This window comes from Falco cherrug, chromosome 6 (assembly GCF_023634085.1).
Source record: "Falco cherrug isolate bFalChe1 chromosome 6, bFalChe1.pri, whole genome shotgun sequence".
Taxonomy (NCBI): domain Eukaryota; kingdom Metazoa; phylum Chordata; class Aves; order Falconiformes; family Falconidae; genus Falco; species Falco cherrug.
In genome coordinates this window covers 7,497,632-7,517,578 of record NC_073702.1, presented here as the reverse complement: position 1 = coordinate 7,517,578, position 19,947 = coordinate 7,497,632, and the positions used below count along the sequence as shown (strand labels likewise).

At 40.3% G+C, this 19,947-nt stretch overlaps 1 protein-coding gene and 1 long non-coding RNA gene across 3 annotated transcripts in view; both read right to left on the bottom strand.

Moving 5' to 3' along the window:
• Nucleotides 1–457: 457 nt before the first annotated feature.
• On the bottom strand, nucleotides 458–4,395 carry LOC129736409 (uncharacterized). Its single transcript, XR_008732964.1, has 2 exons — nucleotides 2,445–4,395; nucleotides 458–1,022 (listed from the first exon to the last, which is right to left on the bottom strand). It is a non-coding gene; the product is annotated as an uncharacterized LOC129736409 (long non-coding RNA).
• Nucleotides 4,396–4,916: 521 nt separating this feature from the next.
• UBE3D (ubiquitin protein ligase E3D) overlaps nucleotides 4,917–19,947 on the bottom strand; it is an 84,526-nt gene continuing 69,495 nt past the window's right edge. The window contains exon 10 of one of the 2 annotated variants that reach the window (XM_055714051.1): nucleotides 4,917–6,601. In XM_055714051.1, the coding sequence (XP_055570026.1) occupies nucleotides 6,581–6,601 (21 nt within the window). In that variant the 3' untranslated portion in view covers nucleotides 4,917–6,580. Of the gene's footprint in view, nucleotides 6,602–15,453; nucleotides 15,681–19,947 lie in introns of those variants that run through there. The other variant, XM_055714052.1, reaches the window with a different exon arrangement.

Below are 19,947 nucleotides of genomic sequence, written 5' to 3'. Positions count from 1 at the left end.
TCCACTGAAGTCAGGACGGCTACAGCAGCTCTATCGTACTCGCGGTCCGTCCCTCATCCACGTAACTTGGTTTATGGCCACACAGGGACTTTTCTCCCAGCTGCACTGCTGAGCAAACAACCTTGTCGCCGACAGGAGACCCATGACCCTTATGATACAGTCATAGTTTTAAAAGTGAGGAAACACGTGTAGTAACAGACAAGATGGCCAGCCAGCTGGGGTTGTAATTAGCTGGTATCAATAATGAAGGTGTAAAGTCTGTTTCACAAGCCCCTAGCTGGTGGAGCTGCCAGTGACACAAACACATGGCAGAGCCCTCTGCAGGTCTGCCTTCCTGCCCGCACTACAGAAAACCCGGTTATGGCAAAAAACCCCCAACCAAACCAAACCAAACCAAACAAACAACAAAAAAAACCCACAAAAACTTTGCAATCTTAAGGAAATGATTAAAAGCATGTATGTTAAAATGACACTTTATATTTTGAAATAAAGTTTTCTGTTGTTTACATGGTAAATTAACACACATTTATGTCATCCCTGAACACAAGCGGGTGGAAGCAGCATCTATCACTAAGGACACAGTACACAGACCTGCACAATCCACGTGTTAAGACAATCGGATGGCGATGAAGCATGTACCACTGGACACGATACAGCAGTGACACAACAACATTACTGCCAGGTTCAAGAGAACAACATCTGAAAGTACTGAACCACAGAACCGCGGGATATGAACACAGCAATTGCTGTCCACAGTAAGAAAAATGCCATGTTTCAATCAGATACTGGAAGATACACATGTTGCTGCTGAGCTGTTAGCAGGTGAACCTGCAAAATTCCTGCTATTCTGTGAACATTGCCTAATGCTCCTCAGCATCTGCTAGAAGGCAATTCAGCCTGCTCCGAAAGAATAAACCAAAGTAGTCTAGTAAAGACAGAGTTGCTCGATGTTTCTATAATTTGTCCATCTGCAGATTTTTTGCAGTGCTTCTACAACAGTGATACTCTGGTAGCCAGAAAACCTGTGGAGGAAAACCGAAAGGAATGAGGCTGATGAGCTAATGCAGTACCTCAGACCAGTTACCTGTCATTTATAACGGAGCACAGTTGGCTAGGAGAGAAATGAAAGGACGCGAAGTCTAAAATTGAAACCACAAAGTGGTGTTCTGGGAGAATGAAAATGAAGGCAGCAAAACAGAAAGAAAATTACTGAAAAGCATTTGCATTTAAACCCAGAATGCTTGAGTGCAGAAAGATCTATTATAAATTTTAATTAAAGTTGCTCCTTATACAGACAAGTTTCTCTACACAGAAAAGTAAAATGGAGGTAAGCTAGAACTCGGCCTTTGACTCACAGGGCAATACCAGTACAGGTCCCTGATCAAGCCTTTTGTTATTATTGTTCAGTTTATTCTTCCATGCTCTAGTGGGGATTTAGACAAAGCTAGAGAGCCACCCTAATTTTGGAATTAAAATTAATCCCATTGGGACTCAATTTGGTACACCAATTTAACTAACCCAGTTAAATGGTCAAACCTGTTTAAAAGAAGTAACAAGTCCTACACTAGTATATTCCCCCTGTGACCCGTTAATGACAGAAACAATATTGTTGCTAATGGAGGGAACAGTACTGGTCTGACAGATAGGCATGTTTTCTGCACCACAGCGATAGCCATCTTTATAACCCAATAGCACATTAAAATTAAAGCTGACATTTTTAATATCTTCTTGTTGCCATACACTATTTGGAAACTGCATATTAGGAAAGGATGCACATCTATCTCAGTTAATGTGAGTGGGGGACTTCTTAACGTCATTGCTGATTTATTATTATTACTTTAAGACTAACAGCATGCTTGGCACTACAGAAAGCAAAAATTAAGACACTTTCTGCAGTGAAAAATGCAGACTTAACAGATAAAAAGTGCTGGGGAGAGAGGGCAAGCGATAAGAATGACAAAAAATTTCCTAAGAACACAGCTTCTAGGCTAAGTCCTGTCTTGCTGCGTGCTTTTCCATCTGCACGGAGATACTGCCTGCACACTTCAAAACCAACACGCTTTCTGTTATGGATGTATCCAAACACGGCATTTAGACTAGACTAAAATGTGCCACTAACTCTGGATGCTAAGAAAATAACACAGTAAATAATTGTACTAATTGTACTTAAACAACTTTTCAAAATGCTGATGTCAACAACCAAATGGCATCATGCTATTCAACAGACAGAGAAATGGAGGCAAGGTGTCACGGTCCACTCAGCGGACTCGTGATGGGTCGTTTACTATGATCTCAAAGTGCAAAAATCAAGGCGACCGCGCCAAGGGGTTACGCTCTAATCAAGCAGCACCACTTTATTGTTTGCCCATAAAGCGGCGTGCGATAGGTAGAAAGACAGAAAGTGAAGAAAAAATAAAGTAAAAAGGAAAGAGGATTATAGCTACCACCACGGGTCCAAGGCGTCCCTGTGGTCCCAGGTCCAGGCAGCGTCCCGCCGGTCCTTCCGATCGTCGTGATCCTTGGTGGCGATCTCCTAAAATTCAGTTGCTAAAGAGTCCTCTTTTATGCCGAGCAATACACGTTGCTCCTCCTCTGGCCCATGGATTGTTGTCAGTCTCTGCCTTCTTGAGCAAGATTATCACGCATGTTCTGGTTCGTCGTAACGACAACAGTTGTTGTGCGACCTTATCGTAGTTGTTCCTTCCAGGGCCGGGTATCAGGGAGCGGCACAGTACTCCTCGTACCGTGCAGTTCTCCTTCAGGGTCACTGGGTCTCGGTGTCCATGAGGAGCACATTCCATCTCCAGGTCTCTGTTAGCAATGTTGAGACAATATCGTTCTCTTTAGACCGACTCTTACACAAGGGCAGTGATAGGCAAAGGTCAAGGAAGGAGCCTTGATAGGAACTCAACACATTTTCTTAAGCCAAGTCCACTGTTCATGAGAGCCCATGGTTAACTGCTAAGATCGCCCTGAAAAAATGGCCCAGTTTTGCTTTTATAAAGCAGCTAGAATGCAAGAAAGTGTCGTGTGAAGCTGTCCCATTTCAAGTCCACTACTGGCTAAGTAGAAAAGATCACATAAGAAATAGGAGGGGAAAAAAAAGCCACAAGTGTTATCTGCAGAAACAGGAATTCTGAATAATGTATTGCCTGGTATCTGGGAAAGTATCAAAAATATATTTTTTTCCTGAACACGGCCTAAGAAATCTATTTTTAAATGGAAACGTGTCCGAGGCATTTATATATTATCATATGTGGTCTGATATTTTCCAGATAATGTCAATGGTTAAATGTTAATGGAGGTCTCAGAGCTGGAACCAAGAAAGGGGGAACATGACACTGTCCTGCCGAGATGCATCAGAAAGTTTTATTCTTTTTCTTTTGGGGACTTTGCAACTTCTGCTTCCAATCGTGGTGGGTTGACCCCAGCCAGCAGCTAAACACCCACTCAGCTGCTCACTCACACTCTCCCTCCCCATTCCTCCACCAGCATGACGGGGTAAAGAACAGGAAGATCAAAAGAAAATTTGCGGGTCAAGACAAAGACAGTTTAATAAGTGAAGCAAAGAGAAAGAAAAAAGGGAAACGAAACCAAGTGATGCAAACGCAGCAACTCACCACCTCCGACAAGCAGACCAATGCCTAGCTGTTCTGTGCGCAACCATGACCTCGACCCCGTTACCCCTTTCTTCCTCCACAGTTTTTACTGCTGTGCATGATGTCCCTTCGGGGGGGGACACAGCTGTCCCCACTGCGTCCCCCCACCTCCTCTCTTCTTGCCCATGCTCAGTCTATTCACTGGGGGGAGGTGGGGGCAGAGCAGGAAATCAAAGAGAAGGTCCAGGTATAGTCAAAACATTGGTGTGCTACCAGCACTGCGGGAGCCACAAACCCAAACCACAGCACCATACGGGCTGCTATGAAGAATATGTTAACTCCACCCCAGCAAGACCCAGTTCACCAACATATAGGGTAAAAAAGAACAAGGAAAATCTTTAAACATACGTAGCCAGAGGGCAAGCTCCTAAAAAGTTTAATGTTTTAAGTGTACACGCTGGGCTTAGCCCTCTCTCAGGTTGTTTCCTCAACCATTAGCTCCCACAGATGAGCAGCAGACCAGGCAGTATGGGAGTGATCTGTCTTTCATCTTCAGAAGGGTTTTTTTCCCCAAAAAATACTCCCAGTGAAATGTCTGCATTCATCATCTGGATGATGATCTGTCTGCACTGGAGCATCTCCCTTCTGAGGGAAGCCTGAGAGAGCTGGGGCTGGAGAGGAGAAGACTGGGAGGGGATCTGGTCAATGTCTACAGATACCTTAAGGGCGAGTGTCCAGAGGACGGGGCCAGGCCCCTTGCAGTGGTGCCCAGAGACAGGACAAGGGACAACGGGCACAAACGGTGACACAGGAAGCTCCACCTGAATATAAGGAAGAACTTCATTTTGATGGTGGCAGAGCACTGGGACAGGCTGCCCAGAGAGGCTGTGGGTCTCCTTCTCTGCAGACATTCAAAACCTGCCTGGATGCATTTCTGTGCAACCTGCTCCAGGTGAAGCTGCTTTATCAGGGGGCTGGAGGAGATGATCCCCAGAGGTCCATTCCCACCCTGACCCTGCTGTGATACTGTGATCATTCTGGAACCAAGTATGTTACCAGAGATAGATCAACTCTTTCTGGCCACAATACCAAAGGCGGCATGACATGACAGAGACTGAACCTCAAAAGCATAAATATTCTCTGACATAAGATGGCTCCATACATGCAAAACCTTAACAGGGGTAATTTAAATAGGTCGGAATAGATTTTAAAGATGGAGTATTTCTATGTGACATGAATGTCTTCCATCTGCAAATTGCTCAGGCATATTCTGGGAAGCTGAAACTGTCACAGAAATTAAGCAGAACAAACAGTAAACTGATTTAAAAAATATATTTTGTTCATAAAATGAGTAAACATTGGTGCATAGACAAAATACCTTAAAGCTAGATAATTTCGTCCCTGAATACAAAACTCCGAATACTTTTGTTCTTCCTTCAATACTGAAAACTACAATAATAACAGAAAAATACGATGATAACCAGACTGGGAGCTAGGAGGCCTCAGCTCCTTGTCTTTGGATGTGTAAAACCCAGATAAGGTGCCCAACACTTCGCAGGGTCAAGTCCTACATTATGATCATTTCATGAGTAAAGGACATGTTAACTTTGCTTGAAATCCAGGAACTTTCAGAGAAATCATCTAACAGTAATATTCCCTCCAGAGTCCATCCTCCTAAAAATAGTTTTCCAACAAAGTAGGATCTTTTTTTTTTTTAAGAGGGGCTTTGAAAAAGCCAGCCTACATAAACAGGCTCTCTTGTCTTTTTTGTTTGTTTATTTGTTGGTTTGGGGTTTTTTTTCTGTTTGAATACCTTTTTATACCCATTTTGAGAACTCAAGAATTGTCACGCTAGGTCAGCCGAACCATTCCAGTACCTGACTGATTTGCCAAGAGCAAGTTTGAGGAAAACTGCAGATAATGGAGGCAGATACGGGATAAGAACCTGGAGGGATCAGGGGTCCAAAAGAGATGGTTGATACTAAAGGATCACTTCCTTCTAGCTCAAAAGCAGTCAATTCCAATGAGCAGGAACTGAAAAAAAAATGCCAGGAGACATCTTACCTGTTCCTTAGCCTATGCATGTATACCATCCTGTTCTCCTGGACAAGGGAAGGCAAAAATTGCTGATAACTAAGTGAGTAATCCACTCCAAAGCCAAAAATGTTAACAACTTTTGTATTCCATGGAAATGTGCTGTCATTCCTGTGGAAGGCAACTGAGCATCCATAACAGACAATGATGATTCAGAGTAGCTGTATTGACTTGCTACAAGTATCTTTCACCTCCGGCAGTTTCTGCAAGGCCAGCCTTCACACACATGTTCTTTTTTGAATTTGAAGGAATAATTATTCCAAGTAAGCATAAAACCTTGATTTTCTAAAACATTACCAATTTTTAAAAATTCAAATGAGGTATAGGAATACATGAACTGTCTTCCCTCTCTCCCAAGAAGGAAGATAAACCTTAATGTGGAAACAATATACATGATAAACATATATATTTGACAGAAACTAGAATTTACATTTTAAAGTTGGACCTCTAACTTTACCAGAGCAAAGAAAGTAAAGACCTTATGTTAGCATCCAGGACGTTAAATATTTTAAAACCTTTCTCTCCTACCAGCTGTGAATTTTCCTACTGACATATAGGCCACTATCAAACACTGTCTGATACAGGTAGTACTAAGATACATAGATAATTTCTTTTTAGCAATCAAGAGATCGTAACAGTCATTCCAGCTGGATGTGACAGGAGTGACAGGTAAGTCACTCTTAGAATGACATCTAAGAACGTACTGGATGCAAAAGTTAATTCTCTCTGTCTTTGGCTTTGAAACACGTCCAGATATGAAGAGTAACACATTTTGTTTCGTATTGACAGTGGATTTTTTTCCTAGAAGTCACGTCATTGGAAGTCATCTCAATGTTTCTGCTGAAGATGAATTTCAGAATAGTCTTCAACACAGGTATCCACATTCTTCACATCTTCAAAAAGGCAACCTGTAAAAGGAAGCAAGAATAACACTGTGATTAGTCTCAACACTGTGGGTAAACCAAAGATGTTTCATTGTATTAACTGAAATTACATATTATAATCATCTTTTTATTTTATAAAAATAACACACTAACATAATGAAAGAGCAGAGGCTATATTTGAAAGCAGTGTTACTGTCCCATCACTTTTCTAATATGTGTCTCCTAAAATTCCCAAGCTTACTCTTTTTGCTCAAGCACTACACTGCACTTGTTGCTGAACTACATAGCAAACTCTTTTTTTCCCCCAGAATAACCAAGCACGAGGTGTTCATCTTGTCTAACTTAAAAGGCTATTTGATAGAATTTTGAAACTAGACCAGATTAAATCTTGGATATATTCCCTGTTTTGTCCAAGTATTAGCTTGTTTGAACAGTGCTGTTGCTGTAAGTGAAATCCTGATTCCAAAGTCAGGACTAAAACTCCTGATGGAAAGTCCAAAGTCGTAAAGAAAAAATGCCTTACATTTTAAAGTGACCAGGAACCAAAATCCTACCCTAGGGGAGAAGACAAATACTTGTATAAGATCAGAACATTGCAAATGACACTCTTCTTCTTTTTAGTGCACTAAGTGGACTGTCATGTCGACAGCTATTCAGAGGGAAGGTGAGCCATCTAATACAAGAGACCTATAGGATTTCTGCTGTCCCGACTCAGTTGTTCTTGGTCACATGCATGCAGCAGTTTCTTGCGTATGGTTTTGGTTTTGTTTAGCCTTCTTCAGAACCTGCAGGATACTAACTCAGAAAGTTAAGTTAGCTGACTAGAAACATAATCACATGTCCAGATTTTCATCTGCCAAGAAGATTGCCTCAGATATTCGATGGAGAACTTTGCTGATCACAAGGACAGAAAGAAAGATGGACAGATGCCACCACAGAAGGACAAAAAAAACCCAACCCCTGAACAACCACAAAAAAACCCAAAAAACCCAGAACAGTGTTCCAAAAAATATAGCCTGTATCTCCTACCCCACAAAAAACACACAAGAAAAACCCCCACATTTGAGACATACATTTCCCCTTTTTTTTCTCTCCAAGACCTTTCAACGTTCACTTAAGTGAAGATTCAAATTACTATCAACTACCACTTTGGATTTTCAGAGCTGACCTTCAATCACCAATCTACTTGATACCATGACTAAAGAATGCATGAAGAATGATCAACCAGAAGGAATTGAATTAAAGCATAAAATACCACCAAGTGTTCAGAACAGAGGGCAAAATAGAGTAAAGACATTTATTTGGATCCTATGCCCAAGGAATTTATAAGAGAGAGTTACATGTCTGCTATAGAGGATGCAAAAAATTAAGCAAGTTTTAACATATCTAAGAGACTTCTCAGAAAAACATTCATGCAAAGGATTCATATCTAAAATAACATGACTACGAGGCATGAATGGTTAAGAATAGCAATTCTTGGTTAAAGATGAAAAGAAACCCACTAACAGCTATTAGAAAGTTGCCATGTTGCTACATGGAAGGGTTTGTACAGACAAGACAACTGAGATCCCCAAAAGCTTCCACATTTCTGAATCATTCCTTTCTTCTTCCAAACTGGAACTAAAATTCAGAAACAATAATTTTCATGTAGAACATAATTTTTCAGAATCGTCTATCAGCAAACCTGCCCAGCAAATAGCTGGCTGGCCAGGGTGGAAGTCTGCCTGCTTGCCCATGAAAATCTCATCACACTGACATATTCCCACTAAGTGTTTTCATTCAGCTCAGTCAGCATTTTCCAACAAATTGGAAAAAGCTGTTACATCAAAAACATTTCTGTCAGCTCAAGCAAGGGGTGTTGCAAAAGCTAGAGACTACTCATCATGTAGGGAAATTTATCCACTAGGCCAAAGACTCCTACCCTGAAAGACATAAAATGAAAGGAAAATCAATACAACTGTCACCTTTCTCATTATTTAGTTGCTCAGATGAATAGAGACGCATAATTAATAGCAAATGTAAAAGATTACCTGTGGGAAGAGTCACAAGTTACAAGTAACAGAGGCTAGGGGTGAAATCCTGGCACCAATTAAGTCAAAGACAAAAGTCACATTGACTTTAACAAGGTGAGAAATTTGTCCTTACATTGCAAGGATAAAAAAGAAAAAAATCAAGAAAAGCGATAACCATCTCAATAGACAAGATTCAAAATTTTAAGCATATTTTTCTACCCAAGATTGCAGGCTCCTTTGACACACAGTTTTGAGGTATCATTAGAGTGGATATATTTGTTTAATTTGACTACTTGCTGTATTTTATAAATTTTCACTCCTTTGAGAGGATTATTTGCAACATAATGTTTCCCTAGACTGCCAGGCTCCCCTACTGACCAATAAATTGAAAAACATCAAAAAGAATCATTTATTATTTTCTGTATTTATATTTACTAACAATGTGAAATGAAAAGAGCACGTTAGATCATCCCTGCAGTTGACATAGCTAACAAAAAAAGGGATAACACATGGAAATCATAAACTGCTTAAAAAATACCTGCAACACATGAAGATATTTGAGATCAAAACCAACTGAAACTAAACCACTTAAGTTCCACCTTATCTGAAGTTCAATATGAAGAATATAAAATATTTCTTTATTGTAACTGTAGATGCTCTTGAATCTCTAAACAGCAGCAAACTATATGTTCTACATAATAAATGAATTATCATAGGTTGGGAAAGTGTTTTCCATGTATTAGAATACTTTCTCTGCAAGATAGACAACTACTGGCCTATTCCAGGTCTACTAGCAATTTTTTCGGCAAAGTCTGCAAATGCAGTATTTCACTGTTACTAGCACATTTTGAAAGAAAAATAATGTGCTGAACAGCTATCTGATCTATGAACTAAGGTTTATCACTAAATTCAGAATAAAAGTCAGTTTTGTAATCAGTTTGTTCACAGATTTTTAATTGACCTTACCTCAGCACGCTGTCCCCTTCTTAAATCACTCAGCATAGCTATCCATCATTAAGAACTGATTTTTATATTCTATTATCCTTACTTCTATAATGGGAGACATTGTTTTGTCATTTTCTTTCAATTATTTCTGAAGACAATAATGATATCCTATCTCATAGTATCAAGTGCATCTCAGCACTCCACCCCATTATTTTCCATGGAGCCAGAAGCTGCTAAGACCTGTGGATAATGAATGAACATAAACTCCACATTTTCAAGCATTTTAAGAGATATCAAAACAGAGGGAGCAGCAGAGCCCCGCAGACGTACAAAGGATATAGCTTACAAAATAATTTTTCTTTAAAAAATAAAGCAGAAAAAAACTTTGTTAAATGCTTTTGCAGCCAGGGCAAGTTAAGAAACCCAGGTTGTGATGTTCAATTCTAGAAGCTGTGCTCTCTTAGCTTTCCCAGGAAAATGCAAAATGTCAAACTGTTACGCATACTCCAAACTACATGAGAATGGTACTAAGGAGTGAGTAAAGCATCCTGACAGTGAGTGTACTTAATGTGGTCAAACTTTGCAACAGGTTGGCCAGACAAGCGATGCAATCTCCTTCTGTCCTTTGCATATTCCAAACCTGACCAGAGACAGCCTGGGGCAGCTGGCTCTGGCTGACCCTGCTTGAGTGGTGAGGTTGGACTGGGCAGTCTTCAGAGGTGCCCTCCAGCCTCAGTCATTCTGTGACTCAGTGATAATTTTGTACATACACACACACAAGCAAGTTAAGCGGCAGCACTATGCTGGTGGAAACTCTTTTACTATAAGCTACAAAACCAGAGGCTGACAATATTCTTTCCTCAGCAGGGAGAAGGCAGTTATGGTTTCAGTCTTTCTGAAACTTTCCAATAACATTTTATTTTATAGAGTGTTGGTTTATATTGGACATAAGGAAGAATGTTTTTATGATGAGGGTGGTGAGACATTGGTACAGATTGCCCCGAGAAGCTGGGAATGCCCCATCGTTCGAAGTGCTCAAGGCCAGGCTGGATGGGGCTTCGAGCATCCTGGTCTAGTGGAAGGTGTCCCTGCCCATGGCAGGGGGTTGGACCAGATGATTTTAAAGGTTCCTTCCGACCCAAACCATTCTGTAACTTTGTGTGTGTGTGTGGTTTCATCAAACTGTGCATCAAAGCATTCTATTGACTTTATACAACAAAAATCTCAAGACAACAGTGGGTAAAGGGAATTTCCTACTGTATTAAGCATCCATTCACAGAGTCAAAGACTGACGATTAACAGGTGAAAGAAAAAAGTTGTAATTTCAGAAAGTATTTTGAAAGCTATGAAGACCTAATGAACTAGGGAGATAAAAGAAGGTGGTTCCAGATGGCAGAAGCTGCTGGAAAGAAATCTCTTCTACCCAAGCAGTAACACTTGGTGAGCGGGTGGAGTGGATGACTGCTCTAAGAGAAGCAGAAGCATGACTGTAGGCAGCTAAACAATATATTTTATAAAGAAATGCAATCTGCAAATCCAGTGCATACAATCTGTCTTGTGGAGCTGACAACAGACAGAGGAAACAGCACTAAGAGAAAATCATTTTCTTGCCTAAAAAAAAAAAGTGAAGGAAAAGCAGTTCAATCTTTCAATCATCTGCAAGAAACAGAAAAGAAGCCAGATCCTTAATCTCAACAAAAGCTGAAAACCACTTTATGCCAGAAGATGCATTCCCATGCTCTAACACAAACTTTTAAACTGTTCTTATGTTTGAATTCTCTTTAAAGGAGACAACGTGAATCACGCATAAATAAATATCTCTGTGTTATGTCTGAGGACACAGAATTTCTAATACCTATGTCTCTCCCAAGAGCTAAACAAAAGCAGGTAGAAGACACACTACAGAATTTCTCTTCAGTATTGGAGAGGGAATTGTACTTGCCTTTACTCCTGCATAATAGAAAGGAAAAGAGTGGGCTGAAAGTAGTTACTTATGCTTCGGTTTGAGCAGAAGAAAATGAACCTATTAAACCTACGAACATTTCCTGAAATATGACTGTTCTAGTTTTGCTTTTCCATTGCACAACAAAGAACAAAACTCCACCACCAGGCTCAAAACTGAGGCTTAAATGCATAAGAGACATTTTACTGTTGTCTTCTTTGAACATTAGACCAATTTTTAGACAGTATCACACACAGTTCATAATGCCACATTGTGTTCTAGAACACAACTTACATGGCTATCTTAAATTATATCTACTGCAAGCGGACAATCTGTACAGATACCCGCGCTTTAATCCCGCACGTGTGCTGGTATGAAATCGGGCATGATTGAATGACTGCAGAGGAGGTGCTGATTATACACCAATGAGGCTACAGCCTACAATCAACGTCAAATGCTGTCTTCATTTCCACCAAGGCTGACAAGTAATCAAGCAATGCCACGCCATCCATGTGCGCAGGAAGATAGTAACCTCCCCAAAAAGACATGGTCAGCTGTGGGCAGACCTCTGCTCCTAGATCCAGCTGTAGTGGTGCATGACATTAACTTCACAGGCTCAATGGTTTCCCTCTGCAACAAGTTACTGTTCCTTTCTCCCCACAAAATGGCATTTCAAAATTTCTACCTAGCATCTGGTGAAATCAGACTGGTATGCTAAACTCTAGTCAGCGCTAACCAGATTGATTTATCCAAGAAACAAGACAGGGAGGGTTTGCACAAACAATTCTCCTGGCAGATCACAGGGAAGAGACTAAGCTCTGGTGGAAACAAGAGTGAAAAGCTGAGAATAGTCAGTCTTTTTCTCCACACATACAGCTGGGTTTGGAAGATAACATATACTCAAAGCATCAGACCAATGTCTAATTCACATACAGATTTGTATGGCACAAAAGCTATGGCTAGTGTTAAGTGTTGTGGTTTAATTCCTAATAATTACAGCTAGTACAAGCGCTTGGGTGGTTGCAATTAATAGTGCAGTCAAGATGCCCTGTACATAGAATACATCTCTACCTTGAAAAAAGAACCAGAGAAAGTAATATAAACATGTTTGTGTGAGTATAACTAAGCCTACACGTAACTCCTCCTCTGTATTTACCAATGCACTGGTACAACTACAGTGACAATGTGCATAAACACATAGAGAAGGCCATAAAAACGTGCCTGACATTTCTTACCTCTGTAAAATAAAGACAGATCAAGGAGTGGCAGCATTCAAGCATCTGCACCACACCTAGGTCCCAGCTCTATGAACAACTGAATTCTCTGCTCAGAGTTTGGTGTTCCCACAGCTGCTGACAAGGACCAGAGGAGCCAAAGGACTACTTCCTTCTCTGAGGTGCAACAGTGGTGCTCTTCCCATTCCTGCACCACCACCACCAGAAGCAGCGATGCCTTACAGTTGTTACCATTACCCTGTGGATTAGCATCTATTGGCAATGGCTGCTTACGAACAGCCACATTAAAACTTCAGAGTTCGCCTGCTTACCCATACCACACAGTTTACATATTCACACTCACCTAACAGTCAGGGACCAAGTCCGCTGGTGCACAAATAACCTGTGCCAGAATTACTTTTTGGCACCAGTGTGAATGAACGGACACAAAGCAGATGGCATTAGATGAGCAGAGACGTGAGAGAACATTAACTGCTATATTTATGCTCACTCCCACTGAATCCACAGACCCATAAAAAAGCATCTGTCTTTTCCAGACTTAATGCTACCAAGCTGTTGCATATCTCTGAGGCTGCTTCTGGTAAGTGCAAAGGCATTTTTAGAAGAAATTGGAGAGGAAGGCAGCATATTCACTACTAGAAGAATGAGAGGAGCCAGAGATGTCCCTACCGTGACAGTGCGGGATTTCCTTGTCTTAAGATGGCCTCCTGGTAGTCTGCAAACTGCCTGGCTGTACTCCAGCTGCAAAGTTGCCCTCTGTTACACTGATACTTAATTCTTTTTCCTACACTCCAGGTTCTTGGGAGGATAGCTGAACATGATGCCACTGTATGCCTGTTTCCCCTGTGCCACAGAGGTCATCTAAGTAGACTTGGCTGCTCTAATATCCCCTCCACAGACAATCAATGGCTGCCACTTATCGCAACATGCCAAAAACAATTGTTTCAGGTTCTCTCAGAAAGGGAAAGCTTCCCAACATGCTTTAAAGGCCATGCAGTGAGAAGCCTGGCTTTGAGTACACATCAGAATATGAAAAGTGTTCTACATCATTACCCTTCCTTGGCATTTTTGGACTAAGTGAAATGAGAAACCACCAGCCTGTGCTCACAGCAGCAGAACTTCACACCACTAGGCTAGTAAGTCTTAAATACTTTACTATGGAAAACAATTTCAAACAAAAATGTCACTAGAGGAATACAAGTCCATTGAAAAGGTCACTAAAACAATATTACAGTACTACAGGTTGACTGAGCAGATACTGCTGGACAAGCCAAGTTTCAAATATTTAGTCAAATAAGGAGCTAAAATTTAGGGTCAGTATAAAAGCCTTCATGATTATCACTACCATGCTTGAATTGCAATGCAGACAGAAACTAAAATATATCCAGAATACTCTCCGAGCCAAACACGGCAGCACTGTGCTGCAGGGGACTATGTTGGTGACAGCAATAATGAAGTCAACAGAAGCACATGTTGTGGAACTGTGCTACCCTGACAAGCTGAAACCCTGCAAATTGGGTTGAAGAATAAGTGTTTGTGGAACGGCAGCTTTGCAATCTGACCCACTAACCCCTACAAGGCTCAGATTTGGGTGTGGAAGAGAGGACATTTTGTGAAGGACTCCACAGGAGGTCAAGGCCATTCTTTAGCATATGTAACTGCAAGGAATTTCCCATCTCAAAGAGAAGCTGTTTCAAGCAGCTTGAAAGTCTTAACGAAAACCTATTTTTGGTCAGTGCTATACTACCACAGAAGCAGAGGAATGCTGCTGGCAACAAAAGCTGGGGAGAACTTGGCTTCAGTAGCCCTATCACCTAAACAACCAAATTCCCCAAGCACTTCTAGGAGAAGGCTGGGGGAAGGCAAGTCCTCTCCTGTACAACGTGAAAGGCACGGCGGATCTGTGGGCTTTCCAGTCTTCATTGCAGGAAGAAACTCATTAGAATGTCACTCTGACAAATCACTTTCTTCTTCTGTCCAAGCTAGGGAAGATATAAAATATAACCAAAACAACCAAGAAGAAAGTTAAGTAGATTCCTTTCATTTAATTGCTAGTGGAATTAATTGTAACCAAAGCAAGGATTTATTTTTTTTAAATATGATTTTTCATTCTGGTAATGTCCCTTCAGGATTGACAAAATAAACCCATCTATGAATCAGCATGCATTCTTTCAACTAATCCTTCCTAAAAGTATTAATTTCTTATAAGAACGAAGCTGGATTTGAAATGTGACAGAGATAAATGAGAAAAAGCAAAAGATTTCCTCTGAAGTCCCAGGCTGTGCACGTGCACTGCAAGCTATCTCTTTGCTAACACAACAGTTGCATGCCGAAGCTTTTTCAGGCTTTAGAGGGAAAACTATAAGCAGCTGCAAAAACAGTAGAAAATAAACTTCTTCATGTTGTCATTTTATATGAAGACAATAGTTGTTTGGTTTTTTTTTAAATTTTAGATCAAGTAGTTCTTTGCGTGAAAAAAGGAAAACTTTTTGGGTTGGTTTTTTTCAGGTTAAGTTGAGAATGCTATTATTCTTTTGATTCTTTACATCTAGATATGAGAAATCCCAAACTTCATGGCTTTATTTTGTCTTTTGCCAAGCCTTCCTCATTATACTACTTTTATTTCCATTGCAGACATTACTTCTTGTAAAGTAAAAAAAAAAAAAAAAAAAAAAAAAAAGGTACTCATCATTAAGACAGGCACAGAAACAGGAGTATTATTTACCTTTGTTAGTCTTAATACAGTTTCTCTCTTGAATGCAGACCACAGTGGGGGACGAAACTTGGTACTCATGTTGCATTGCAATTACTGATCCAAAGCAAACGAGGCTGCAAAACCCATGGAATTTAGGATTTTCTTAACACCAGATGATGTTTGGGTTTTACTGTAGTAATTACCATGATGAACTTCACACTAATCAGGCAATCCGAGCAGCACATATTTTTCTGCATCAAGTGGTTTTAAAGTGCTGTAGAAAAGACATTTGTTTAAGCACATACTTGTAAGGGCAGTTGGGAGACACGTGTTAACCTAAAACAAACAAGGCACTGCAAGCTGCTGTGTCAATTTACAGCACACTAGCTACATCCTAAAGCTAGAGATGTGAAGAAATTAATCCCTGGCACACCAAACCTGAACATACGATGCAGCTCCTAAAAACTTTTTAGCCTCCCCGAAAGGTGTTGCACAAGGCTGAATTGGAGAAGGTTACGTTTGCTACCCTTTCGAAGACCTGCACTTCAACGCACAGCTCGCCATTTCACACCTTCACACACAGAGCCTGCTGTCACAGCAGGATTTGCTCTGGGCCAATTTCCTGAAAGTCATGTCAGTCTAAGGCTCTGTTGTATTTTTGTAGTTCTCCTTCCATGAGATTTCTTTGCATTCTTGGAAATCTGTTTCAACTTGACCAGCGTCTACAATACCCAAGCATTTCCCCAGAAAGGGAAAGGAGCGAACACTGTTGCTGCTTAGCATCCCACAACTGCACCTCTTGTAGTATTTCAGCAATGAGGAAAAGAATAAAAAAAACAACACCCCTGAACAAGGCACTCTGCATAGTCTGATGCCTTTTAGAAGAAAGGTCTAGATAGAGAGATACATGGATTTACTTTTTGACCACAAAGCAAATAAATTGTAGCTAATTCCATAGGGAATAAATAGGCTCAACTAAGCAGCAACATAATTTCTCTTCATCAGTATCATCAAATCACCACTCTCAAAAGCAAGCTGATAAGGTATGGTGTATGTCAGGTGTGAGATCGGAGATCAGTCAGCACACTATACAGTTACTTCTTTGATGAGATGCTGGCTTTCCCAGGTCTGTGAAGTTCTGGTCATGTGCATGGCTGTGGCTCTCAATTAGATTTTCTTTGACAGTATTCTCTGCAATGTATTTTATGAAGCATCCTATCTCAGCAAAATACCCTCTTACTGTATTCCAATTCTACTATGACTTGAAGACAGGGAAGTGCTAATAAATGTGAAAGAGAAGCACTGGTTTTAGGTCTTTACTACACAGTAACATGCTCAGCTGGATTCTAAGCTGGCAAATGTTTCCTTCCTTCCTCTCCTCCTGTCCCTTTTGCCACGAAGTACTGTAGCAAACTCTAAAATAGGAAGGCAACTTCCAAGTGCTCCATCATCCAAATCAAGAAAATGAACAATATAGTCTTCTATTACCAGCTTGTTTTTCCAGCTCAAATGTTCCCTTCATCATAAACTATTATTTTCTCTATTATTCCCTAATATTGAACCATTCACCATGTTAACTCAGATCTTCCTTCTCCTATTTTTAACAACTTCCCCTGACATTTTTCTCCTCATACCAATCAATCCTTCTCCCCTAAACCCACACAATACACCTTCAGTCAGGATTTACTTCCAGCCCGTGCTATGGCTCATACTACTACAGTAGGAGACATGTCCCCATGCAGTCTTGCTCACACTGTTTCCCTAGGAAAAGCAACATTACTACAAAAATAATTATTTATTGTTGCCCAGCTGCAGCACCAGGCAAAATCTGCAAGCCAGAATCCCCTTCGGTGCCTGGCTGGAGAATGCCTGTTTCTTGCTTGTGTTTCTTGTCTTCTTTCTCCCTCCCATTAATAGGAGAAAAAATAGCAGGCTAAGATTATTTTAATTTTAGAAGCAATACGGTGGAAAGCTAAAGAGAACAAGGAACTGGAAGCATAAGGAGGACAAAGTAGTATCTCTTGCTAAAAACTGAAGTTTAGACAAGCATCCACACTAAATAAAAGAGCTATGTAATTGGTGTGGTGCGTTATCAAGGCTATCATACAAGTAACTACAAAACTTGGGTTTCCCTCATGCTCTCCGCAACTCTCAGTGTAATAGCAATACTGCAAAAATTATCTGCAGGAATCATCACTGGCAAGACACCAGAGCCATTAGATATTAGTGTTGTAGGTCAATGCATTTTTTAATTGTAACTTAATGAAAATAATTTTTTCTTCGTCCAAATTTAGCTACCTGTTTAAAAAGTCTGTTTGAGACCACTCGTAAGGCAACTTTCTCATCTCTTACACCAAGATGCTATAGCAAACCCAACAGATAGGTAAAACTGACAGGAGAAACTATGGAGCAGCACCAGAGGGCACCTGCTCTGTCTTCCATCTGACTGTCAGGAAAAGCTGTATTAAAAACTGATGTGGTAAAGTGCTTTAAACAAAGAAAGAAGCCAAGCACTTCTGGTTAATACTCTATCTGCTCATGGTCTGGTGGGTGAAGTTCCACTTTATTTTTGCTTTCATCTTCAAACTGTGTTTCAGTTATATCCAAAACCAAAATCAGCAAAAAACTGGAAGTTAAGAAATGGTCTATAATCTTAATTTCCTGCAATGTTTAGAGCTAGCAATGCACAGAAACCAGTACACAGACGTAAACTGGGTTTAGAGAGTCTCTCTCAGCAAATGGCACATGAGCAGAGCACACTGTGATGTCATGCTGGAACTGCTGCAATATCTTGCCAGATATTCAATGTTGCCACAGTGTAAGACATGGCCATCTCCTGTGTGCACATCCATTTCTGAATACACCAAACACAAACACCACCTGAAGTGCCACTTGAAATACCAAGAAGATGCGGGGAGGGGGCAGAGGGAGCATGACACAGAATGGATGCATCAGAGAACAACAGAAATAAATGATATCTTTTAATGAGAGGTATTTGGTTATGTGCTTACATTTACATGCAATTAAAACGGTCCAAACAGTCGATCTACCGTAACTCAAAAGAACAAGGTAGAGTACATTAAAGGAGAATGTGGCACTTTTAAGTAACACTTTGAAACTAGTTTGAACAGGTGTCTTCATTGGGTTATCTTTTGAAAACTTTATGGAAAAAAGCAAGTTTGAAAAATTAGCTGCTTAAATTCTCTCTTCGCTTCCTGGCAGTTAAAACTGGAATGAGAATAAATACCTCCCTGCGTGAGGTATGAGGATTAATTTGTTTGTGTATATAAATGGGTATTTAAGTATCAACTACTATTTTATTTTTAACACCTTATTGGGACTACTGCATTCCTACCCGAGTTCAGCTTTTGGCAAGAGATTAGGATGGGGTTAAAATGGGAACAGGTGTTTGGAAGATGATATGGCTGTAATAAAAGCACTAACCAAGAAGATGAAGGGAAAAATAATTTAAATACGGCATTCCTTTGTATCCTGTGAAATAGAGAGACACCCCAAAAAGAAAAAAACAAAATCACAACAACTAAGGGATATTTAGGAAGATGTCTTTGCCGGCTGTGATTCATTCCCAGGGGGACACAATCTGAGAAGGGCTGTCCTTTGGGCCGGGTCATCCTGCTCTTGTACAATCTCATGATGCCTGTTAAAAGGCCAGGCATTCAATACACAACAGTTTCACTGCTTAATGCTGGCTGGGTAATAGAACATTTTCAAAGCCTCAAAAGGATGTAGTTTAAGGTCACTATCAGTGAGATCTGAATCATTACTAGGTCAAACTGATTTTTATTTCTAGGAACCGTGCACATTCTTTTTTGCCAGCTGCGGCAAGAAGAAAAGCTGAAACCATCCATTTCAAGGTTCAAACACATGAAAACAGATGTTTTCTTGGTAAAAAGAAGAGTTGCTGACCTTGAAGCTTCATAATATTCATACATACATACAATATTCACCGTTTTTAGAATATCTTTCCCCCAACAACAGGTTAATTGAAGATAAAAGCTTTCAAGTGCTTTTTGAAAGCAGACTGTGCTCAAAACCCAGTCCTGCAAGCTAAACCTGTTCACATCAAGACGTACTATTATCTTCATACAACAGTAAAAGCAAATAAAGCAATGATTTTTAAAAGCAAAATTGTATGGCGAGGCGGGGAGGGGCAGGGAAGGTGTTTCAAGATGTGTGGTGTTTATTACTACTTTGTTTATTGCCATACTCCATGATAGTTTCTTGTAAGAGTAGCACATAATGTACAAAACAAATGTAATTTAACTACGGAGATACTAGGAAAATTCTCCACGTGCAGCATGCATTTTCAGCTGTGGGAACTCCCAGTATGGTTGACCCTCAAAACTCAAAAGTTAGACTGAGGATATTGTCAGAAACTGAAGTAGTTTTCTAGACTATATCAAAGTCCCATATCACTTTCACCATGAAAAAGCTTTCCTGTTGCCCGTGGAACAACTGAATGCAGTAATGTAATTTCGGCATGCTAGATGTTTATTTTGCTGGTATTAAATGATTTTTGC